General features: G+C 33.0%; 3 protein-coding genes across 6 annotated transcripts; 2 read left to right on the top strand and 1 right to left on the bottom strand.

Moving 5' to 3' along the window:
* Nucleotides 1-7,963: 7,963 nt before the first annotated feature.
* On the top strand, nucleotides 7,964-12,158 carry LOC105156941 (putative E3 ubiquitin-protein ligase RF298). Its single transcript, XM_011073214.3, has 3 exons — nucleotides 7,964-8,097; nucleotides 8,690-10,850; nucleotides 11,404-12,158. Exons 2-3 carry the CDS (start codon nucleotides 8,697-8,699, stop codon nucleotides 11,947-11,949), a joined length of 2,700 nt encoding a protein of 899 aa, XP_011071516.1. The 5' UTR covers nucleotides 7,964-8,097; nucleotides 8,690-8,696; the 3' UTR covers nucleotides 11,950-12,158.
* Nucleotides 12,159-14,521: 2,363 nt separating this feature from the next.
* THIC (thiaminC) lies at nucleotides 14,522-19,270 on the bottom strand. 4 transcript variants are annotated; one of them, XR_847397.3, is made up of 6 exons: nucleotides 17,581-17,890; nucleotides 17,262-17,389; nucleotides 16,065-16,891; nucleotides 15,297-15,979; nucleotides 14,993-15,104; nucleotides 14,522-14,797 (listed from the first exon to the last, which is right to left on the bottom strand). XR_847397.3 is itself a non-coding variant. In XM_011073212.3 (6 exons), exons 2-5 carry the CDS (start codon nucleotides 17,886-17,888, stop codon nucleotides 15,299-15,301), a joined length of 1,944 nt encoding a protein of 647 aa, XP_011071514.1. In that variant the 5' UTR covers nucleotides 17,889-17,890; nucleotides 19,114-19,270; the 3' UTR covers nucleotides 14,522-15,104; nucleotides 15,297-15,298. The 4 variants fall into 4 exon arrangements, 2 of the variants coding, with proteins under 2 accessions (XP_011071514.1, XP_011071515.1); XR_002286684.2 differs by having other exon boundaries at nucleotides 14,522-14,793; XM_011073212.3 differs by adding an exon at nucleotides 19,114-19,270 and having other exon boundaries at nucleotides 14,522-15,104.
* Nucleotides 19,271-20,992: 1,722 nt separating this feature from the next.
* On the top strand, nucleotides 20,993-23,644 carry LOC105156939 (tRNA/rRNA methyltransferase (SpoU) family protein). Its single transcript, XM_011073210.3, has 4 exons — nucleotides 20,993-21,362; nucleotides 21,820-21,921; nucleotides 22,202-22,328; nucleotides 23,024-23,644. Exons 1-4 carry the CDS (start codon nucleotides 21,132-21,134, stop codon nucleotides 23,239-23,241), a joined length of 678 nt encoding a protein of 225 aa, XP_011071512.1. The 5' UTR covers nucleotides 20,993-21,131; the 3' UTR covers nucleotides 23,242-23,644.
* The last annotated feature ends 1,455 nt before the right edge of the window (nucleotides 23,645-25,099 follow it).

Raw genomic sequence — 25,099 nt, 5'->3', positions numbered from 1 at the left:
ACATTTATACACATGTAAAATTTTATTACAAGAGTTAGAATATATGAAACTTAAAATCCGAAATAAATCTCTAACGTTAATTGGGATGAATTAATTAGATAAGATCAAAATATTTACGGTAAGAAATTAATTGGGGATGAATTAATTAGATAAGATCAAAATATTTATGGTATAAATGTAACGTATTTCTATTGAAGAAGAAAATTAAAGAGGCCAAATTAAATTTTTTTACAATTTTTATGGGGTATATATAAGAACACACACTCACGTGTGTGTATACACACACACACACACACATATATATATATATATATATATATCTTAATTTACTATATAAAAAGTAATATCATTAAAGATAATATAAATTCCATGATATAGAGTGAAAAGATAAGAAAATAATAAAATTATTATATTCCCTAAATTGAAAATTTGAAAACAAGGTCTTAAATTATAATGTGAACTTACAAGGTCCAAATATAGAATAGATAATTAATCCTCTTTTTTCTAAAAAAACATTACAATACTATAAACAATTATTATTAATGTAAAGATTTTGAATAACCATAATTTTCTCAAATATAATTGTTCTAGTATCTTTAAAATATGATTTTTCGAATATTTCTATAAATTTTCTATCAATTTCTAGTTACTATAGAATTTAATTAAATACTAATATATATAATTAAGTGTTTAGTCAATAAGCATGATAAAATTGAGTAAATTAATTATAGTAATGATTAAATGTAACAAAATATAGTACCTTGATTAATTAACCAACTATAATATATTATTGAGTCAAATGGAGTATTTAATTCAACAGTAATTTAAATAGTGAAAATCATCAAAATTTTCGATTAAACATTATATCGAGGAAAATGAACTACACTTAATAAATGGACTAAGTAAATAATATAAATATGTAAATCAATATAAATTAAAATTAAAAACTTTCTTACCTGTTTATCAGTCAGCAAAAGTGTATGTTTATGTTCAAAATTTGTGTGATCTTGTGTGTGTGAAAATTGTGTTTCAATATTGGGTGTCTAACATATATTTATATATATATATATGTATTTTTATCGATAAATATTTTTTCTCATTCGAGTTAATCATTCTAGAAGTCACATCACATCTTTAATAAATAGTATAGATTCTATAAGACGCTCGAGCCATTTTAAAGTTCGGAATGAAATTTGATAATGAGCTGAGTGTCTCATTTAACAAGCCAATATTATGATACTTATATACAAGCAACAAAGGAAGATTGTAATACAAAATAATTAATATAACACGTATGATTTTTGGTTCTATTCGCACGACATATATATTTAGAGGTGAAAATAATATTGATATATTATTACAATATGTATTTAAGTTGTATTAATTATATATTACTCAAATTAATTAAAAAAACAGAAAAAGAATAAATATTAATTTTTTCTTATCTGAAATTTTTCTATAATACTAATTAAGTCAACGTTATAAACACATTTGTAAAGCACGTGCATGTAGGGAAGATCGTAAAAAAGAAACAATCATGGGACAAATTATTTAATGTTAATTTCCTAATGTTGTTAAATCAAATTATGTAAAGTCATAACATAGATAAGAAATGAGCATGTTTTTCTTCTAGTATTATATTTTAAATTTGGCACTCGAATGTTTTTCAAGCACAAATATGATCATTGTATGATCCGGTAAAGATTAGGGTTCCATATTCATAATATATAGCTTGTTCTGTGTCTGTGTCCATTGAGAATTTACATATATATATGTGGCGATAATAAGATATTATACTTGCCATTTCGTATATGCGTGCGTGTACGTGCATGTTTGTAAGATTGCATAAGGTTGTAATAAAATTACTTATTTCGTAGTACATCTAAAAACTATAATTTATGTAAGAGAATAACAACAAATATATTTTACTTCATTTTATAATATTCTTCTGTCCCAATTGGCCCTTTTAAACACAACATTAACATGTGGACTACATACTGTTTCAATCGATTTGTTATGATGAATAAGTGTATGCATATCTTGATCTAAAAAGTATTAAAATTGTAAGGTGATTGATTGGTAGAATCGACGAAGGAATATATATATCGCTCAAAGCAAAGGATAACATAAAACAATATTTGGTATTATGGCGCAATTATCCAACAATATGAAACTGCCTACCGCAGTACTACAACTGAAAAGCGCTTTTTTTCTAATTCGACATGCTATGATCATTTAATATCTTTCAAATATAGGAACCAACTACATGAATCACATAATTCACCCAAAAAGAAAAGAAAAAAACTAGGTATAAAATAAATATTATTTGCAAGTATTACATAATATGTGTTTCTATTGTACACAAATTACGCACGTAATGCTGACATCATTTTAACTTAATATGCGTGTTGAAGATACATGCATGCATATATTCCGATTAAACAAATTGATTTTATTATTTTACTATATTGTTGACGACAATATGCCAAAGGTTTACTCGTACGTAAATTGTGGATTTTTTTAAAAAATCTCCATCTTTCTCCTTTGACATCATACGTAATATTTAAGGACAAAATCTAATAGGTACAGTGTTTGTCCCCATAGTACACTACCTACTAGTACCATAAATACTCAAGTAATCTTTATACTTACAAACCTCGCATACATAAGTGAGAACGATATTGTATCACACGTGTGCAACACGTGCTATTGTATCATATACATGTGCAACACACGTGATATTGTATCATATACATCATATCACATAAAAAAGATCGCAAAAGTTTTACAAATACAAGAAGATGGAAAAAAAGTTTGATTAGTATTAAATCTAATGAAACAATTAAGTTGCTCCGATTTTGTAAAATTATTAAGCACTTGATTTTCTCACTCCATTATTTTTTCGGTGGAGACTGCTTATTTAACAACATATTATATTTTACTTTTGCGTAAGTTTTAGTTCACTTGATTAAGTTTTAATATAATTAGGCTCCATTTACTTTTTTAGATTGGACTGAATAACTTACCAATCCAGGCGAAACGATCATTTACTTGCTTGGATGAGGGCCCAAGCTTGAACATCATATCTGAGTCTAATCACTATTTCACTTAATAAATTCATCCAAATAATTTACGTGGGATGTGTTATTACACGCCCAACCACTATAGAACTGTATGAGTAAACAATACCCAAATCCAAATTCATTATAATAAGTTTAGACCCAGACCCAAACACATTATTTTTAAGTTAGACCCAAACCCACATTCAGGGCCATTAAAATAAAATAAATGGGTATAGGCTGGGTACATAATTTGTTCACTCTAATTCTTTAAACTTCAATACATAATTTGGACTGGATTTTTTTTTTTTTTAACATAGATTACTCTCATAATTGACAAAATAATTAGTAGTGATTGGATGGGTGGGGAAATTTTTCTTTTTCTTAAAAAAAATTGGAATTCGGGTCTTGGACCCATTGGGTCTGGGCTATATTCTAATAAGCGTATTGGGCATTTTTAAGGTAATAGATCCGGATAGAGTCTTACCCTACTCATTAACAGATTTAAATTACTGTAATCAATCTAAATAAACCGACTACAGTTAATCCTCAATCTTTTCATCATATATTTGATTCTAATTTTTATATTACTACCCCATTTCTCCATATCATAAAATAAATAGAGGCCTTATTTAATTTATTGCAAAATGCGGTGGCTAAGATACTGATCTCATCATATGCAACATATGGCGCGTACAATGGACCCACATGTTAAATGATTGATTATGATGAAATAATGTTCAACCTTTAAATTTTAGCTTGTTATGCGATATTGTAGAATAGAAATATAAAATAAAAGTGTATATTGAAATTTTAGGTGTTGATGAGTCTGTGACATATGCGCATAGAATTGCAATAAAATTTCTTACTAATTTTCATATGATACATACTATAAACAAGCGTGCGCGCGTGTCGCGCACGCATGCATGCGTACAGGCATGTGTATATAACGTGTTGGTAAGATCGGAAAATATTATAACTATATTTCTTACCTTTTTGGTATCTCCACAAATATATTATTTGTAAAGTTAAAAATCATATAATTTATGTATGAAGAGTTATGTTAGTATAGCAATAATAATTGAAGAAAGTATCAATAGTTTTGATGAAGAAAATATTAAAACTTTTATGCAAATTCATGAGGAAATGCGTATAATCTAAAGCAAAGGATCACATGGATGCATATTTCGATATTATGACATAGTTGTCTAATAATATGAAACCACATAGGACCGTATTACTGTTTAATATCGATTTTCATTTAAGCTTAAATTCAATTTTTTAATTTTTTTCTCTTGAAGTTTGAAAAAAATGAGAAAAATGGTGCATTGGACAGAAATTTGAAAATACCACAAAATTGAAGAAAAATGACTATTCTTTTCTCATCAAATGAAACTTCTATTAAGTTTAATGGTTTTATTAATAGAAGGACTAAAAACTCCAAAAAAATTAATCGTTTGAGGGTCAAAATTATAATTTCAAATTATTTTAGAATCAAAACTGTATAAGTGACTTTTTTTAGAAGCAAAATCATAATTATTGCTGATATTACAGATACAGTAGGTTCAAATTTATCTCCAAAAGCATATATCCCTACACGTGCAACGCACGTGATGCTATGTGGTATATATAATATCACATAAAAAAAATAGCAGAATGGTATATATAATTAGACCTCATTTACTTTCTTAGATTGGACTGGATAATTTGCCAATCCAGGCGAAATGGTTGCTTACTTGCTTGGATGGGGGCCTGAGCGTGAACATGGTTGGAACAACCTATTTATCATATTTTGAAATGGTGAACTGTTAGTCATTCTAAATTTTAAAGGTAATTTCAAAAGCCGTTCCAAATTTTAATGGCCTATATTGTGTAACAGCTTTACGGATACATATGTATAGGAATGGCTTTTGCAACATTTTCGGCCGTTACAAACTTATGCAATTCTTATGGCTACAAAACTGACATCAGCAAATGTTCTCCATCCCAAACTTCCTTCAAAGGCCGTTCTGTTCCAAAAAGGTCTTTACAAATCCCGTATTTTTTGTAGTGGATACCAGCAATTTTTTTAAAAATAATTATTATTAAAATTTATTTTTATTTAAAAAATATTTTAATTTAATAATAAAATTTTAATATATTTATTAATATTGTGTACAAAAAATTAACAAAAATAATATTGTGTGTTCAGTAACATTGTATTACAAAATTTACAGCAATCATATTGTGCAACTTTATTTGAAGTAGCTACAACAGCTAGTTTTTATTAAAAAAACAATTATTATTGGAATGTATTTTTATCAAAAAATTAATTTTAATTTGATAAAAATAATATTGCGTCTTTATTAATATCGTGTATAAAAAAATAACAACAATCATATTGCTGGATTTTAATTTTAAAGAAAAACTTCAAAACACCCTTTTTAGTAATTTTTATTTTGTTTGCATCAATAAAATAATTTTCCCCTATATGGCAAGTGGAAGTTGAAATAATTCAAAAAATAAGAAAAGACCCAATGTTTGAACAATTTTTTTAATTGATTTTTATTTGTTTTATTATCAATTATTTAATCGGATGAGTTAATGAAATACGCTATAGATGTGATAATTATAAACTTTTTTTTTATTTAATTCATACTTGTATCATGCTTATTTTAAATTTTTTTTTTTTGACAATTTTGAGTACAAAGGTTGGATCCTGCTAATATTTCTTATCGATGAGTATTTAGTGTTCGCAAAAAATTTGTGCCTGCAAAAAAATAATTACAAGATTAAAAAAATTGAGAAAATTTCAAAAACCCTCCTGTGATAATAGGAATGTTCAAAAAACCTCTTATGAAAATTAAAATATCAAATACCCCCTCTATGATATAAAATAAAGTTTAAAAAATCCCCTCTGTACAAAAATTGGGCCACACGCGCTTTGACTGTGATTCTTTTATGAAAGTACCTTTTTTTTTTATATATTTTTGCCCTTTTCTCACATTTAATATATATAATATTATATATATGTATTTAATAATTAAATATTAATTTATATAATAATTATTTAATTGAAATTATATATATTTTTATTAATAATAAAATATCTTTTGTATAACCATTAGTTTATTATTTATATAATAAAATATTATTTTAATAAATTAAAATTAATTATATATAATAATAATAAAAAAGGCAGCGACGCCGCCGATACTTAATGGCCCCGAATCTTAAATAATTTGAAATAAATTTTGTATTTGTATATATATATATTTATACATACACTATATAATATATATATATTAATATAGGCAGTGACGGCTGTCGCCCACTCATGACTGGGGCAAACTTGCATCGCCCTTTTCAGTCGCCCCCGCAAAGAGGGGCAACCTCGCCCCCACCGCCCCCTTCTGGAAGGAGCGATGGCCAGATCTAGGGCGACGTGGCCCTTGATCTTGGCCCTTGATCTGGGCGACGGTGGTTACCCAGAGAGAAAGGTGACCTCCATTGCCCAGGCGTTGTCGCTGGCATGGTGGCCGGCAACGGAGAAGAAGAAATTTAGAAAAGAAACTATTTTTATAATTACGAAGTAAAAATAATTTAATTTTTTCAAATTTTAGATATTAAATAATTTAAATATTATTTATATTAAATAATATAACATGAAATAATTGCTACTAATTTTTTTGGTATTTTGATATTTAATTAATATATTTAATGAATAAATAAAATAATATTTAAATTAATAATAATTTAATTGAGTTAGTAATATATAATTATTATAAGTAACTTTTATATTGCATATAAATTTTTAATTTAAAAATTAAATTTAAGTTTATTAATTTTTGTATTGTATTTTTTAAAATCAAATAAATATAATTCCTTGTAATATATTTGGACTCAATAAATAATTTAAATTAATCAAATATATTTAAATAAAATAATAATATAAATTAATTAATTAAAAATATATTTAAATGTTAAAGAAAGGAACAAAGTGGACACTATACAGTTAACGTAACCTTAAAAAAAGTCAAAAAATGAAATTCACTCACACGATAGGCGAGTGTTAGACACTCTTCGTCAATTTCTAATCGAGAGGTGGGCTTTTTGCTATATTTTATTAAATACAAGAAATTTTTTTATCTATAAAATTAATAAGGAGATTTCTCACTAATTTACTAAAATCAATTATAGTGATAAGATAAATCATATCCTGAATGGGTAATACAAAATCATCTGAAATTTCAAATTGTTTAAGATAAGTATTAACTTTGAAATTAAATTATTGTCCAGATGATTCCTGAAATAAATACAAATTAAATTATTAATTTAATATCAAGAGATTTTCCAATTAATGATTTTTTGTAATAATTAAAAATTTAAAAATACCAAAAAAAAAAAGGTATTTGATCAAAATTGTACCAATTTAATCATAAATGGTTTTTCATATTTGCATTACTAATTCTTACAAATTTCATGCTCTTATATGACACAAACATTTGACAATTTTGTTTTTAAAATAAAATATTTTGTCATATTAACATTAACTATAGTTAATCTTGAAAAGAATTAACTAATGATGTCTTCGTTCATTAGTTAAATTCGAGGTATCATGAATAAGTTCGGGTCCCGTTGAATGTGTTGGTATTTTATCGATTATTGTAATTTGTCCATTATTTTTAATTAATGTATTATTTAATTTATCGAGATATTAATGTAATTATTTATGTACAGATGTACATTACTTAATTTTGGTCCAAGATATTAAATAAAAGAAATAAATAGAATTACAAACCAATAAATAAAATAAAATACAAGAAAAGGGAAATCTTTATTTTATTTTATTTTTCCTGAAAAATCAGAGAATTAGAGAGGAAAAAGAGAGAAGAATTCAATGTAGAGAATATATAAAAAGCGAACAAGAGAAAGAAAAAAAGAAAAGAGAGAGTAAAATAAACAAAGAAGCACAACTACCCCAAAATCTCTCTGTTTACATCCGATGCTCTAAGATTCGGCCGACGTTTGATTGCTCCAAAACCATAAGCCCACTCCGGTATGAATCGATCATGTGAATTATCCCAAGAATTATGAAGAATCTTGCAATTGTATCACTGTTTTTCTGGGATCTTCACCCTGTCTATTAAATATTTAACTCTATTTATGATTTTGTTTACATGGGCCTTTCTCAATTTTGGTTATTTTAATCTGCTGGTTTGTTTGAATTCGAAAGTTGTTGATTTTCAGTTTTTTTTTTTTTTTTTAATTTTTTATTCTGGGCTGTGATTCTTTTTGGTTATTAGTGTGTGTTCTTTTGACATGCTGAAATATTTTGGTTATTTGTTGTTGGTTAGTGAACCAGTGTGCCCTTTGAGTTTGTTCTGTTTACCTGATTAATTGGTTGGCTGAGTTATTCTCGGTTTTGATTCAATGGTAGTGAGTTTGTGTTGATTTGGCTGGTTTGTGAATTGAAAGATGGATTTGCTACTGTTTTTTCAGCTTTTTCTTTGATGCTTTTGATTTGGTTTGGAGCTGGTTTCAGTATTTGAAGTGATTTGAATGTTGTGTAGGGAAACATGATATAATCTTTTAGTTATGTAGATAGAATATTGAATCTGGCAAAGTGCCGAAAACGTTCTACTGTGCAGAATAGGTATGGCATCAATGGTTGCGAAGGCGTGTAGCAGCACTTCCAGTCAAATGCCGGCTCTGACGGTGCAAGAAAGAGGAAGTAGGAATAAGAGAAAATTCCGGGCAGATCCACCGTTAGCTGATCCCAATAGGACCATCCCTGTGCCTCAAAATGAATGTACCAGTTTTGAAATCTCAGCTGATAAGTTTGAGGCGATTCCCAATCATGGTCATACAAATGCGTGCAATATGTATTGCATGAACCAAGATAGTTCCGATGCTTTGAAACTTGACCTTGGATTGTCATGCACTGTGGGAGCATCTGAGGTTGGGTCAAGTCAGCCAAGAGAGGAGATGGAGGCGTCAATGAACGAGTTCCATGATGCTGATTGGAGTGATCTTACGGAATCTCAGCTAGAGGAACTTCTCTTGAGCAATTTGGACATGATTTTCAAGAGTGCAATTAAGAAAATAGTGGCTAGTGGTTATGGTGAAGAAGTTGCTAGTAAGGCTATTTTGAGGTCTGGCCTTTGGTATGGGTGTAAAGACACTGTATCGAATATAGTGGAGAACGCACTGGCATTTCTTAGAAGTGGACAAGAAATTGACCCGTCAAGGGAGCACTATTTTGAGGATTTGGAGCAGATGGAGAAGTATATATTGGCGGAGTTGGTTTGCCTTCTGAGAGAGGTTAGACCTTTCTTCAGCACTGGGGATGCTATGTGGTGTTTGTTGATATGCGATATGAATGTGTCACATGCTTGTGCTATGGATACTGATCCTTTAGGCAGTTGCACTGGTGATGCTACTTCAAATGGCAATTCCTCTATTTCTGCACAGCCTCAGCTGAGGACCGAGCCTAGAAGTCTCGAATCTAATATTTCAGTTCCTTGTAAACCAAATGCATCAGTTGCTTATGCCCTTAAATGTCCACCTGAAGCGTCTAATTTGGCTACAAATCAGGGTGAGGACAGCTTGCAGTCTGAGGTGCCTAACCTAACAGATGGTCCTAACATGAATCTGAAAAATTCTGTTGTTCTGGACAGGCTTGCTTCGGGTGAAGAATGTAACAACTGTACATCTAATATTAAAGAGAAATCCTTTAGTGCTGCAGGGATATCTCATACTAACACAGAGGAGAAGTTTGTGGGCAGTAGAAAACTTTCTGGAATTGCCAAAAGAGAGTACATTTTACGTCAGAAATCAATTCACTTTGAGAGACAATACCGTGCACATGGTTCTAAAAGCACTTCTAGAGCTGGGAAACTTAGTGGTTTCAGTGGTCTAGTCTTGGATAAGAACCTTAAGGCTGTAGCAGAATCGACAGGTCTAAATGCTAAGAACTCCTTCAAGATTGGCAAAGCAGTTTCCTTCGATGTGCCTCAGAAAGACGTGGATTATAATATTTCGACTAGCAGTGGATTGGTTTCAGTGCCAACATCTGGTATGGAGACTAACAATGGCAGTTCATTACCTGTTGTCCCGGTCAACTCTTCACCTTCATTACCTGTTGCTGATACTGAACTTTCCCTCTCGTTCCCTGCCAAAGGTATTGCTAATCCGATGCCCATCAGCTATAGCGATGAGGCTGCCAATTGTAGTTTTGTTGATTCCTCAAACGATAAGTCCCTCGGGCAGTGGGTTTCGCAGGACAGGAAAGATGAGATGGCTATGAAGATGGTTTCAAGAGTAAGAGAACTGCAAAATCAGCTCCAAGAATGGACTGAGTGGGCAAATCAGAAGGTCATGCAAGCTGCTCGTAGACTGAGCAAGGACAAAGCTGAACTGAAAACTCTTAGGCAAGAGAAGGAAGAAGTGGAAAGGCTCAAGAAAGAAAAGCAAACATTGGAAGAGAGCACCATGAAAAAGCTTTCCGAGATGGAAAATGCCTTGTGCAAGGCTAGTGGACAGGTTGAGAGAGCCAATGCTGCTGTTGGCAGGCTTCAAGTTGAGAATGCTGCACTAAGGCGGGAGATGGAAGCTGCAAAATTACGTGCTGCTGAATCTGCCGCGAGCTGCCATGAGGTGTCGAAGAGGGAGAAGATGACCCTGATAAAGTTCCAGTCATGGGAGAAGCAGAAGACTCTTTTTCAGGAGGATCTTGCAGCTGAAAAACGCAAGTTGAGGCATCTTCAACTGAAACTACAGCAGGCTAAAGATGCACAGTATCAAGCTGAGGTAAGTTTACTTTTGCTCTAATCTAATTTAATCTAATTACTGCATTTTGATTAATTAGAACATATACTGCTTTTGGACATCTGGGAATTGGATCTGCCATAAAAAGTATGCTGTAACAACAAATTGACAACTTTGAAGAAATACTGCAAATATCTGTTAAGAGGTAGCCGAATGTAAAGATAAATACGTATTTGCCTTAACGGTTATGCATGTACGTCAATATTGTTTTCATGCATATGCTACTAAATCCTTAAAAAGTGTTACCAAGGAACAAGATTTTAAGAAATTCGATGATGGCATTGTTGCTGCATATAAATTGTAGCTAATTTAAGATGTAGGGCCTTGCGTACCGAAGATGTGGCTTTTAAGACCGAAGATGCCAATTGATTCATTTTTGTGGCTATTTTCAATTTGGGTTGCTTCCTACTCAAAGGAGGTCTCTTGGAAGCGTAAACTTTAAAGAAAAGGAACTATTTCCTAATTCATACACATCTTTCAGTCCTTGTGAGGTTCTTGGTTGTGATTATTCGATGTGTAATCTTGACAATCACAGGTGAGACTGAACCAGGAGGAAAAGGCGAAGGACGAATTACTCACACAGGCCAGTTCATTTAGAAAAGAAAGAGAGCAAATTGAAGCATCCGCTAAATCCGAGGAGGATATGATCAAATCGAGAGCAGAAAACTATCTACTCAAGTACAAAGATGATATTGAGAAGCTAGAAAAAGACATTTCCCAGCTCAGGTTGAAGACAGACTCATCAAAAATAGCTGCTCTCAGAAGAGGTATAGATGGAAGCTACGCAAGTAAAGTCACCGACTCCAGAAACATTCGAGCCCTTAATGATTCCGCAATGTCCTACATCTCAAGAGCGGTGGCGCCCACAGACCTCAAGGACCTAACCGGGAACGGAGGCGTTAAACGTGAACGAGAGTGCGTGATGTGCCTGTCTGAGGAGATGTCCGTGGTTTTCCTCCCCTGTGCACATCAGGTGGTATGCACAATGTGCAACGAGCTCCACGAGAAGCAGGGAATGAAGGACTGCCCATCGTGCAGGAGCCCCATCCAGCGACGCGTTTGTGTGCGTTATCACTCGTAAGTTGTTTCATCTTAATGAGATTAGGCCCCCGTGCTAGGACTCACTGGCAATAAATACTGTTTTTGCATTATCTCTTCAAGACTTCAGACAACTAAAGCTTGCATTATGTGAGTGCAAATGAAGAAGAAAAATATGGATTGTGTCTCAAGTCTGGGATTGTACATCTGCTTCCCTTCTTTCACTGAATAAATTGTGTGGCTTCTCTCTTATATGCATCTATCCAGTTTTGAGCATGGATATCGCAAAACCTTTCATCAACCTCAACTCAACGGGTGTAAAAATTCTTGCCCAGATCAGGTTCAATAAACTTAAGCCATGTTTACTATTCCGGATTGGGGTAGATATCCAACCCAATCTGGCCCAGCTTGGTGGGCGGGTAATAAACTGTCGGGGCCCACATGGTCAGGATAAAAAGTTCGTTTCCTAAATTATCCCCATTCAAGTCTTTGATCTCTCATGCCCTTGGAGATGATCCAATTTTCATCTCTCAAATGTCTACGGTTGAGAAGTCGTTCGTCTTTTTATGGCATTTTTTGTTTTTTATTTTTAGTTTAATAGAACATGTGAAAATTGCTAATAAAGAAAAGGAAAAGTTTTCTGGAATATTTTTTAATAATATTCGATGTTCTTTATAAAATTATAAACACACTCTCTAAGGGGTATTTATGTAATTTACTCTGAGGGTGTACTTTCAAAATTTTACCCTTGAATAGGGGTGTATATGTAATGACTACAACTTCAAAAAAATGTATTTATAATTTTATAAAAAATAAAGGGATAATTATATTTACACCCCTTCATCTATTGTTTTTTTATACAAACCATTCTTATCTTTTTAAAAATTACAAAAACTACCCTTGGTAACCTTAAAAACTCCAAAATACACTGTCGACCCGATCAAACTTTAATTTAATTATTCAATAACAGAAATGTCATCAAAGGTGTTTCTGTAATTACTAAAAGGTAGAAGGGGTGTCGAAGTAATATTTATTGAAATGAATAATATGACCTCCTATTTTTTGTGTATTATTTTTACCAACTTCTAATTTAAACTTAAATTGCTTTATTAACTTTTTCTTTATTGAATCTCTATATAAAATTACATCTCTTAATAATTGAAATGTTAAATTATTCAAGTTATATATTAATAAAAGTTAGTTACTAAGTTATAAATTTAAATAAAAAAATTAATCACACTTGCATAAATTATTTTAAATTCTTATAATTAAAAGATTTATTCTCTTTTTTTGTTTGTAACTAAATTTTACTAAAATTAATAAATTACATTTATATATTAATATGTAATAATTGAACATATTTAATCATATATATTTATATTGATGGCGGACGATAGCAAAAGATTGGGAAAAGAGAATAATTTTTTTTAAAAAAATAATTTAATAATTTAAAATATATTTAATAAATAAATAATTTATTTTTACTATTCTAAAACTGCATAAATTATTTTAAATTATTATTTATTAATTTTAGTTTACTTATAAATAAAAATGGAGAATATAAACAATCTTTTAATTTTAATAATTTTAAATAATTATAAAAATATTATAATTTTTTAATTTAAACTCATAATCTAGTAATATATTAATTGAATAATTAAAAATTATTAAAAAGTGTAATTTTATATGGAGATTTAATTAAAAAAAGGTAATAAAATAATTTAAGTTTGAATTAAAAAATAATACAAATAATAAAAAAAATCTATTGAATCATATTACTCATCTCTATATACATTACTTTGACACCCTCTCTACCTTTTAGTAATTACAAACACAACTTTGAGGGCATTTTTGTACTTGAAAAAATATATTAAAATTTGACCAAGTCAACAAGGATATTTTGAGGTTTTAAAACTTGTCAGGAATAGTTTCTGTAATTTTTTAAAAAGTAAGGATGATTTTTGCAAAATTACAATAGGTAAGAGAATGTAAATATAATTATCCCAAAAATAAAAAATTATCTATGTAATTAAACCTAACTTCAAAGAATTTCAAAGTAATTTACCCTCATTTATATTCTTCTCTTGAAAACTCAATGTTTTGTCCATCAACTCCTTCAAAGCTAGTATCAATTTTTTGGGTTTTTTTTTTTAATTTTCAATCTTCAATGAAAAATATGTATTTTAATTTTGTATAGATTTTTATTTATTTTTTGCGGTGAACTAACCAAGTATTCTTGTAGACTAAGTTATAATTTTATTTAACTTTTTTATGGACTAAGTGAATATTTTTTTATAATTTTTCATATTTTTCCATCCACCACGTCCCATTTTTTTTTTTAAATTCTAAAAAACTTCCATCCAAAAATTACATAATTTCATCAAATATAAAAAATTATTTATTTTCAAACAACGGGAGATATTTGTACTTATGTCAAATATTATAAAAGCTTATTGTAATTAACCTAGTATTTATGTATTTTGGCCAGCATCATGGATTGATGAAAATGTTACTGTGTATCTTGTCATCTCGATTGCTTTTCTTGCAAGCCAAATTTCGATCTGGCTTATATTATACCAAAAGATTTGCAGACAGAGATTGAACACCAACAGGGCTGTAGTAAAACCATGAGTGGCCGATTATGAACTAAACTGAGCAACTTATGAGATGAAAATGGATTTCAAATAGTATTGTTAGTTCATCTACTTCCCAGCCAGACAGCAACAATTTTCCAAGAAAGTTGCCGACGCACGAAGCAGAAAATCCTGAAACGGGGGATGAATCTCCTGCCCTGTGTAAGCACAGAAAAGAAAAATGCACGCTCCCTACGCAGGCATTATCCTGTTCAGGTTCAAAGGGACTTTCTCAGCCCGACCTGCTCGTTGTCCTGGCTGGAACCGGCCAGCACACGAGCAGATACAGACACCCCCGGTGCATTTGTTTCATCAATTTACGAGGAAAAGAGAACGATTTTCATATACAAACAAGGCTAAGAAGAACGTCTTTTATTGATGAGGGTGGTTTAAACACAAACAAACATGTTTCGCCTAAGATGTCGACAAACTAGAAGCTACATATTTACTTACCTACTGCTTTTGAAGATGAGGTTTCTAAAACCACATTTTTCGACCATGCTTTATAGCTCAGACATTCCGATCTGCATCTCAGAGTTTATTACGGTTTGCCAGGAGGAAAGGCCTGCAATAATGAGAGCAGCTGGTTAGACGAAAAAAGCATATTTTTTTCTGATAGATTTTCCTTAGAAAAAGCCATGTCAACACGGAATGAGTTTCTTTGCAGGCAATAGCGTCACGTATCAATGTGTTCACAGAATTCCATAAGTTAGCTAAATGCTGGATAAACTGCCAAGGAAGATAAATATTTACTCACCTTTAGGTCTTGATGGATTTTACGTACTCTTCCGGCAGGTAGATTTCTCCTCCAATCTCACCATGTTGCTCCCCGCTGATAGTTTTCTTTGCAGCTAGGAATTCTGCACTCATGGCATCCATACCGCGCTGGACTGCTTCCTCGGCAGTCCCATAACCATGCTCCTCAGCATATTTTCTTACATCCTCAGTTATTTTCATAGAACAGAACTTGGGCCCACACATAGAGCAGAAATGTGCCACTTTAGCACCATCAGATGGCAAGGTTTCATCGTGAAAGGACATGGCTGTCATGGGGTCCAATGATAAAGCGAATTGATCCATCCATCTGAACTCAAATCTTGCCTTGCTCAGTGCATCATCCCAAGCTTGTGCAAGCGGATGGCATTTTGCTAAATCAGCAGCATGTGCGGCTATCTTATATGCTATAACCCCAGCCTTCACGTCATCTCGATTCGGCAAACCGAGATGTTCTTTAGGAGTCACATAACACAGAAGTGCCGTGCCGAGAGCCCCAATATTCGCAGCGCCAATGGCTGAGGTAATGTGATCATATCCAGGAGCAATGTCGGTTGTTAAAGGTCCGAGAGTGTAGAAAGGTGCTTCATTACACCATTCTAGCTGTTTCTGCATATTCTCAGGGATCTTATGCATGGGAATATGTCCTGGCCCTTCATTCATTACCTGAATAAATTTGCACACAAGTTGAGGCCAATAAGCATCTTAATGAAGAAACAATTTTGAGATAGCAGACAATGTCTTTGGTTACCTGTACGTCTTTTTCCCAAGCCCGACGAGTCAATTCTCCTTGAGTTAAGAGCTCAGCAAACTGGGCCGTGTCATTGGCATCATATATGGATCCGGGCCTCAATCCATCACCAATTGACAAGGATATATCATACTGATTACAAATGTCTAGGATATCATCCCAGTGTTCGTAGGCAAAGTTCTCTTTGTGATGAGCCAAGCACCATTTTGCGTGAATGGATCCACCACGAGAAACAATGCCAGTCATCCGCTTGGCTGTTAGTGGGATGTAACGGAGTAGGACACCGGCATGGATTGTAAAGTAATCGACACCCTGTTCAGCTTGTTCGATCAGTGTGTCCCTGAATATTTCCCAAGTGAGATTCTCAGCAATGCCATTCACTTTTTCCAGTGCTTGATAGATGGGCACAGTTCCTACTGGTACAGCAGAGTTACGCAGGATCCACTCACGAGTCTCATGGATGTGACGTCCGGTGGAAAGATCCATAATGGTATCAGCACCCCACATTGTTGCCCATTGGAGTTTGTGGACTTCTTCCTCGATGGAGCTTACAACAGCAGAGTTCCCAATATTAGCATTTACTTTCACCAAGAAATTGCGTCCAACTATCATTGGCTCCAATTCTGGGTGCTTCTTGTTTGACGGGATGATTGCACGACCACGAGCAACCTCAGATCTTACAAATTCTGGGTCGAGATTTTCACGAGCTGCACAGAATGCCATCTCCTCAGTTATGATTCCCTGCTTAGCATAGAACATTTGGGTGTACCTTGGTCCACCCAATTTCTCTCTTCTGGCAATCCACTCCTTCCGCAACTTGGGGAGTCCTGTTCATCAGACCAGTCCCAAAATTACAAGCTGAAATATGCAATCCTAAGCTTAAAGAGCAGTGTAAAACAACACCAATATTCAAGAATTCAATAATTTCTCTTGCAGCTTATTGGAATCTGAAGCTTATCCGAATGATATTATAACAGTACTTGCTATTAACTTAAATAAGAGAAAAAAATGGGGCAAAGAATGTGGAGATGATCAAATCATGCTTCATAACAATCTAAGCCAAACATATGAAATCTGAAGTTTCAAGACATGAATGCTCACTATTCTAACATTAAATAGACAAATATGAAAAGAAGTTAACTCTAAGAACATCAATCAACAACCTGTTAAAAAAAATTGAGTATTACGAAAGCCTACCAATGCGTGGGCTGATGTTCTGTGGACCGCTGGTGTCATAGGTGTCAAAATGGGGTTCTTCTCCCGATAGGTGAATTCGTCGAAATGGAATTCTCAGCAAATGGCCAGAATGCTCATGAATGACTTCCCTGAAACGCAAATACTTCATTAGACATCTATATGACAAATCAAAAAGGATGCCGAGTGAAATAAAGCTTGAAAACCATGTAAGTAATGCTATCAACTATTACAAGCACGCTTATGTATGATGGCAGTAATAATGTTAACGAGCTAACAAAAATATACTAGAAAGCATATCATATTTAGAAAAATAGCCCACGTGTATTCTTTGGAGCTTTTAGGGAAACATTCCTCGAAGGACGGAAGTGGAAGAAAATCAGGAGCATTAGGATCGGCCGTGTGCTTCCGTTGGTTAACCCTCTCTTTGTTGTTAGTGGGCGGATCAAAGGTCAATGTAGCTTTCGGGCCTGAAAAGGCAGTGGGAATTATGTCCTTTCTTCGAAAGCCGGCAGCCTGTCCGATCACATCAACCCCATGCAAGAAAGAGCTGCTCAGAAATTTTGGGGAAGTCGAGTGGTTCCTGTTGTTGCATATAGCTGATGCCAAACTAGTTTGCATAGACGCCATCCCTGGAATAGCAACGAAACAAAAAATGTTAGAGAGAATTGCAAGTTAGTATAACTTACAAAAACATGAAGAACAATTAGGATAGGTTAATGTAGAGCCAGAATAGCAAAGCCAACCGGAAAAGAGAACAAGGCCGATGACAGTACAGTACAGTCTCACATATTAGTTCAATACCGAAATCAATAATTAAACTCAAATTCCTATCTTTCACTTCTTATATTGACAGTAAAGTCCACAGCAATGCAAAAAAGAAATATAAGTACCTACTTGGATCATGATTTATGCTAATAACTACTTGTCTCAGAAGTGATCACCAAACAAAAAGGCGATCAAAGTTACAGCTTCCTCACAGCATGTTTATACAAAAAAGATATCAAACCATGTGTAATCAAGAACTACCCCTCACCCGAAATAAGTACAACAAAATATCATCTTTCTGATCATTAAACATGATTACAATCCAAAAACATAATAAAGAAAAAGTAAAATCTTACTCATGGATTGTTAAACTACAACAAGATCACAGCTCTTGTAAGTGATTAGTCCTCTTTTAAAACTTGTTCATGAAATCAAAAGGATGCCAATCCAAATACAAATTCTTGGATAAGTACCTAGCAGGGGGAAATAGCATTTTTTGGTCCCATAAGTTAGGCCAGTTTTACTTTTGGTCTCCATTCATTATGGGATTAACACTTTTAGTCCACGTGTGCCTACAACGTTAAAATTATAGACGGAAAAGTGACCGGGACCAAAAATACTAAATTTTATAAGTTACGGAACTAAAAGTATTTCTCGTAATGAATGGAACAAAAAAAAAAATGAGCCTATCTTATGGGACAAAATATGCTATTTCCCCTATCTAACAGAAACAACATCATTTGTTCCAAACAATGTATGGTGGCAAGTTATGAGAATGATAAAGAAAATTCTTAGCACAAAATAAGTGTACACACTTGCCACCATATCAAACTAACCACGGAACAAGTGTATACACTAGAATTTCCCGTCAACCACATTGCTAAATCATGTTCACAAACCCAAAACATCAACTTTTACTACAAATGCTTATCAGCCCACTTCCCCAAACAATGAACAACAAACTGAAAAAAAGCAAAAGGCAGCCCATAAATTGGATTGAAGGAAAACAGACCATGCAATTGCAACCACATCAAGATTCAGCTTGAGCAGATAAATTAAGTAGAAAAAAGAAAGGGAAAACAAGAACCTGAACCTCAACTGAAAAATCTTATCTGATGAGATATTTCTGACTGAAAAAAGGAAAATGAATTATTGAACTGATCTTTTCCTACTGCTCTTGTGGGCTTTTATAGCCGAGCCAAAAAGGCCCCGGAAAAAGGTAGAGTTTGCCAAAAAGATCGGAGAGCTTTTGGCTTAAAATATCTCTTGCAAAATGACAAGAAAAGAAGGAACAAATTTCAAATTGACCCCATAACTTTTATCTTGTTCACAATTTGGTCTTTGCATTAACTCTATTTAAATATTTCCCATAACTCTCTCATTTTTGTAACTTTATTGATGATAATGACATTTTCTTGGCCTTAGCCAAAAGGGCAATAGGATTGTGATTTTTTCATATTCACATGGAGAGTGTGGCCATCAGTAGTAGAGCTTGTTCACTCTTCCTTTCTTGCAAATGGTGACCCTCCTCTCCTTGAGTTTCCTAATATCTATGGAGAACAATATCAAATGATATGTCCATTTTCATCCTGCATTTTACTTTCCATATTCATCCTCTGGATACAACACAAGAGTTGAAGCTCGTAGAGATATCTTAGGGTTTCAAATGTTGTGGAATGGGGGAGAAGGCACTGGTTTACCTACCATATGAGGGTAGGGGCGGAGAACTCGACTCGAGCTTAATTCTCATTGTTCATGAGCTCGCGAGCTTTTTTTATTTTTTTTATTTTATATGTATATTTTTATATTTTAAAATTGTTATATATTTAATTTCATATTCAATATTTTATCAATTTTATACTCAAAATAACCATATATTATAATTATTAATTAATATCATATATTTTTATTTTGGATAATAATAAATTAATGTACTTTTATTTATATATTTAATCTTTACACAAAAATAAATTTAATCAACAATTTAGTAAAATATAATATTTTTATAAAATAATTATTTAATATGACACAAATAAATATTATATTTTAATATATATTTGTATTGTGTTACACTTTTTTTAAATTGACAAATAATTCACTTGTGATTTTTTTTTATCTATTTTTTAGTTTTATATTTATATCAAGATACATAGTATATATTATAGAATCTATTTTATTACTTATAAATTTATGTAAAAATTTAGTAATTTTCTATGAATTAATCTAAAAACAATGATAATAATAATAATACTATATATATATATATAAAAAGAGAGAGAGGTCCTCTACACTCAAGTCACAATCGACTCTTAACGAGACAACCCCACCAATTTTTTGTGAAGTAAAAAATGTTACAAGACATCAGAATGGACCTGGACTCAATATTCATGTTGTCAAAATTGCAAACCGAGAATGTTCATGCGGGAAGCGGACTTAATTTGGTATCCCTAAGTCACGCTCAAAAGGTATGATGTATGATCAATGTTGCATCAATGGTGAAGGATTACTATGATTTAATGGCTTACAGGAATACATACTCTGAGTCATTTAAACATGTGCATTCTGAAGATTATTGGGATGTCTTGAAATTTGAGTTGGGTCACGGTACTACTATTCGTATCTCTACAAGCCCTGGTCGAAACCAAATATCACGTATACACAATGAGATGGATTGGCCGCAAATTCGTGAAATGCAACAAACTCAACAAAGAGATTTTTCTAACAATGAAATGTGCCCGTGCGAGGTTGTCAACAATAATTGTATAGTTTTAGAATTGTATAAAAAAAATATACACTATTATTTATAATATGTCAAATCTCAAAAAAATAGCCGTAACTTATCTAATAAAATATAAAAAGATGGAGTAAATTTTATTTAACGGATAATGAAGGGAGTCTAAAGACAAATTAGGACATTTTAAGGGGCCAAAGCCAATATAACATTTTTGCCTAATTAAAATTTTCAAACGACGTCGGAGTATCTGGCAAATCCAACAACTCCATACAAGCGAAAGCAACCCATTCCCCTAAAAACCTACACCTCCTCCGCCGATCCCCCGCCGCCGGGTCGACTTGCACCACCGCCAGTGAGTAACTGTCATATACATGGAGAATGAGAACACGAAGAAGGAGAAATACGAGAGCTACGTGGTTGTGCACAACATAGCGAAGAGGCACAACGTGGGAACACTCGCCCGCAGCGCCACCGCGTTCGGTGTGTCGGAGCTAATATTGGTGGGGCGGCGCGACTTCAACTCCTTTGGCAGCCACGGCTCCACCTCACACCTCCGGTTCCGGCACTTCCACTCTCTGGCATTTGCCCGTTCCTTCCTCAAGGTTACAACTCACCCGACATGTTTGTGTCTGTGTAATGCGTTTTGGCGTGGAAAGTCTTACTTCTGGTAGCTAGATTGAATAAAAATTTCACCTTCCTTAAGGTTACAACTCACCCGACATCTTGATTTTTCTACTACGAATCTTCTTCCTCAATGCCTGTGTATTTGCATATGCCTTGAAAGAACATTTAGCCTCCGTATGATTATAAAGAAGTATCTTGTTCATGAAATCTTGTCGTTGTGGATGAGCAGTTACCATTTCCCTAGCAGTTGGCTGGTAAAATTTGTATTCCTTGTGTTGGAAAAAGTTCAATTATAAATTGAACATCCTAGTTTATGGTGTTGATTTATGTGGATCAATGGGTGTAAACCATAAGCTGCGTATAGAGAATAGGATTAGTCATGAGAACTTCTTTACAGTTCTAATTTAGTATGGTTATGATGTTTGCATTGATTAGGAGAGGGATTGTGATATATGTGGAGTGGAGATCAAGGATAATGCTATGGCTATAAACCAGCATCCTTTCAGGAAGAGTACCGCCTTTCTTCTCGGCAATGAGGTTAGATACTATTTTCCAATCCTCCCTTTGGGACTCGCAACTCAATTTCTAATATTAAGCGAGTAACTGAGGCCAATTATACATTAGGGAAACTGAGAAAATAACATGAAGTGGAAGTGTCTTTGTGCATGTAAAAATACATATATATTTAAATAAAGCCTACATTTACTTTGCTATTTCTGATAATAATATCTTGTTATTGCTGTCATTCAATTTGTTTTCGCTTACAATAAAGTGTATGTCTTGATACCATGTGTGGAATGTGGATTTTCTGTGATAGGGAACAGGGCTTTCTGCTAAGGAGTGTGAGATATGTGACTTTTTTGTTTACATTCCACAATATGGCGGTGGCACTGCTTCTTTGAATGTTACTGTAGCTGCTTCCATTGTCCTACATCATTTTGGAGGTATGGTGATCGATTTTACACTTATGAAGAAGGTGTTTATGCTACTAATATGCTTGCTGTTTTTTTCCGTAAAGGAATACATCTTCTTGGAATATGTATTTTGTTCACTGTGCTATCTTCTACTCCTGCCATTTGATTTGGTATTCCTTACCTTGATTTCATGTCAAAAGGTCAGAAATTAGTTAGGAATTTCTTAAAGCTTCGGCTGAATTCTATTTTAAAAGTCTCTTGTATATGCTAACCATTTAGAGGAAAGGTTTGCCTTGGCATTATCGACGCAATCCTACGTGTTGGAAGATCATTGGCAATCGCAATCTTAGGTGTTGGATAGGAACTACAGCAATATCATCTGAATGGCAGACAAAAAACGAATGCAGTGTCTCCCAGTTCCTTGATTTAATAGCAAAGACAACATAAATAAAATGGACATTGATTTATTTATAGAATGTAATAGATAAGTGAAAATAGCATATCAAATTAAGGTAAATAGACATATCGATTGTGGGTAAATAGGCGCACTGTGGGTACTGGTGGTTGTCTCTGTGATGACTGTAGCTGATTGTCTGATAGTTTCTATGTTACCCAAGAATCTTTCTGGACCTGGAACTATACCACTTCTTTTCTGGGATTATTTCACTTTTAATATATTTCTTTGTTTCACTTTTAATATATTTATTTTTCAAAATTTATTTCAGTTTGGGCAGGATTCTCTGAGAGAACCCGTGAAGGCAACAAGTTTCAAGTGGCTGAAAAACCAGCTAACCAGATGAGGAGAAGTCTCTGCACAGAATCAGCAGAATCGATCGCGGAGGAGCGAAGACTAAAAAAGGAAAATGCTGCAAATGGTTTTTTTGATGAGAATGGAAAAGACGAAGCTCCTTCCAACCTTCTTGATGCATTGTTTGATTCATAGTCGTGGGAAATCAGAAACCTACTTAACTTCATTACCAATCTCAAACTTTTTCCAACAAATCATGCACATGGATGGAAGCATAAAAAGTACACAGCCGTTGACCTGGAGCTTCTGGCTATTATCATACAGGAGCTTCAATATTGGCTGCTAATCTTGGGCAATGCCGAATATGAATCAAATTGGTGTATCACATATGTTGTCTCTGGCATTTGCTTGACAATCATTAGACTTTCCAAGTTTGTAAGAGGCACATATGAGTGTAACCTTATTCAGGATTGGTGTTTCTGAGGACCATATTGTATTATGTAATGCTAAATTCTGGACTCGGACATGCTACACATGTTTCTATCAGTAGTAAAAACGAGTGTATTTTTGAGTAGTTATAATACGAAATTGTTTGGTATTGAACGTGTCACTGTAGTAGAGCAAGTGTATACAGTATTTCCTTTGTTAGTTTATGCATCAAGATAAGCTTGATTGCCGCGTTAATGTCAAATGTTGTTGAGTAGGTGAACTCAGTTTGACCTTTATTTTCACAAGCATCGCTTTCTTGCTCTTGTAATGTGACTGTCTGGTCTAAGTCCTTGCATAGTTTATCATAAAAAGCAATGACAAGATTCTCAGTTCAACAGCTTCTGCTTGTTATCTACTCATCTAATTTCTTGTTGATTATAAGAGCAAGAAAACTAACACTGGCCTTTTTCATTTGTCTTTCAATTAACTTTTGACTTGGAATCCAGGAAAGTCTACTCTTAAAACAGAGAACCAAGTTGGAAAAGAATCCTAGGTTTCTGTCTCAAGAAAATGTATGTGCCCTCATTTGATCTTTTATGAAACCAATTTTTGTTCCTCCCCTTTTTTAACAAAAAGAAGGAAAAGGGTTAGCACCTATTGCTGATTAGAGAGTTTTTGGTGCTTGCACACTGGTTTGGGAGACCATTGAAGCAATTGTCTTTTGCTAAGTTGAATTAAATTAGACCCCTCTCAAAATACCAAAAATTCACTTACACTCCTTCCAAAAGTTTATCGTTTAAATCAAAAACATTTTTGTTATGGTTTGGATGAAAAATGATGACGTTAGCAAAAAAAATTACATACAAATTTCTATTTTACCCTCCATTTAACATTCACATATAACAATTTTGTATTTTTTTTACAGGAATAATTTTGTACTTAATAAAGAAAAAAATATAATAATGTTGTCCCCCCCCCCTCTCTCTATATATATATTACATTTATTCCCTTTATAAGTAAAAAAAAAGTAATGAAAATATTAAATGAGAGACAAAATTGAAAAATTATGTAACTTTTTTGTTGATGTCAGTATTTTCGTTCCAAACCCTAACAGAAGAAAATTAAGTGTAAACGAAAAATTTTCAGAAATGGTGTAAATATAGTTTCAAAATTTCTTTGGAAAATAATGTAATTTTACATTTTCCAGAGGGAGTCTAAGTGTAATAAATCCTTTAAATTATTTAAAAGAAAGCTCTTTTTTGGATTGTAATTTAAAGACTTCTCTGGATGTGGTTGTAAATAATGGACATATAGTCCTAGATGACTTATGCAGATTATATTTTATAAGAGATGGAGGGGTACAATCCGTCACAAAATATATATGAAAAAGTAAAATAGAATTCAGGATTTGTCCTCCTTAAGACCTCCAAAATTGCCCTCCCAAGTGCATCAAAACGTTTTATCTGACCTCATAAAACACAGAATTCTTACCCAAATAGTATACTACTTGAAAATCTTGGTTCTTTTGTTGTTCTTGTCCAGTGTTCCTATTGGGCAACACAAAAAGTCCTGTTTCACAGGTGGGAGTTGGTTTATGTTGTAGTCATGGGAAAGCAAGCTCAAC

The sequence above is a fragment of the Sesamum indicum genome, linkage group LG3, assembly GCF_026168435.1.
Source record: "Sesamum indicum cultivar Baizhima isolate 11 linkage group LG3, ASM2616843v1, whole genome shotgun sequence".
NCBI lineage: Eukaryota > Viridiplantae > Streptophyta > Magnoliopsida > Lamiales > Pedaliaceae > Sesamum > Sesamum indicum.
Note: the sequence above shows the minus strand (reverse complement) of the source record. Positions and strands in the feature narration are given on the sequence as shown.

Coding starts and splice junctions, on each gene's coding strand:
- LOC105156941 (XM_011073214.3), top strand. CDS start 8,697: ATGGCATCAATGGTTGCGAAGGCGTGTAGCAGCACTTCCAGTCAAATG. Junction 10,851..11,403: donor ATGCACAGTATCAAGCTGAG/GTAAGTTTACTT, acceptor TGACAATCACAG/GTGAGACTGAACCAGGAGGA.
- THIC (XM_011073212.3), bottom strand. CDS start 17,888: ATGGCGTCTATGCAAACTAGTTTGGCATCAGCTATATGCAACAACAGG. Junction 17,390..17,580: donor AAAAGCTCCAAAGAATACAC/GTGGGCTATTTT, acceptor TTTGCGTTTCAG/GGAAGTCATTCATGAGCATT. Junction 15,980..16,064: donor CTTGGGAAAAAGACGTACAG/GTAACCAAAGAC, acceptor AAATTTATTCAG/GTAATGAATGAAGGGCCAGG.
- LOC105156939 (XM_011073210.3), top strand. CDS start 21,132: ATGGAGAATGAGAACACGAAGAAGGAGAAATACGAGAGCTACGTGGTT. Junction 21,363..21,819: donor TTGCCCGTTCCTTCCTCAAG/GTTACAACTCAC, acceptor TGCATTGATTAG/GAGAGGGATTGTGATATATG. Junction 21,922..22,201: donor CCTTTCTTCTCGGCAATGAG/GTTAGATACTAT, acceptor TTTCTGTGATAG/GGAACAGGGCTTTCTGCTAA.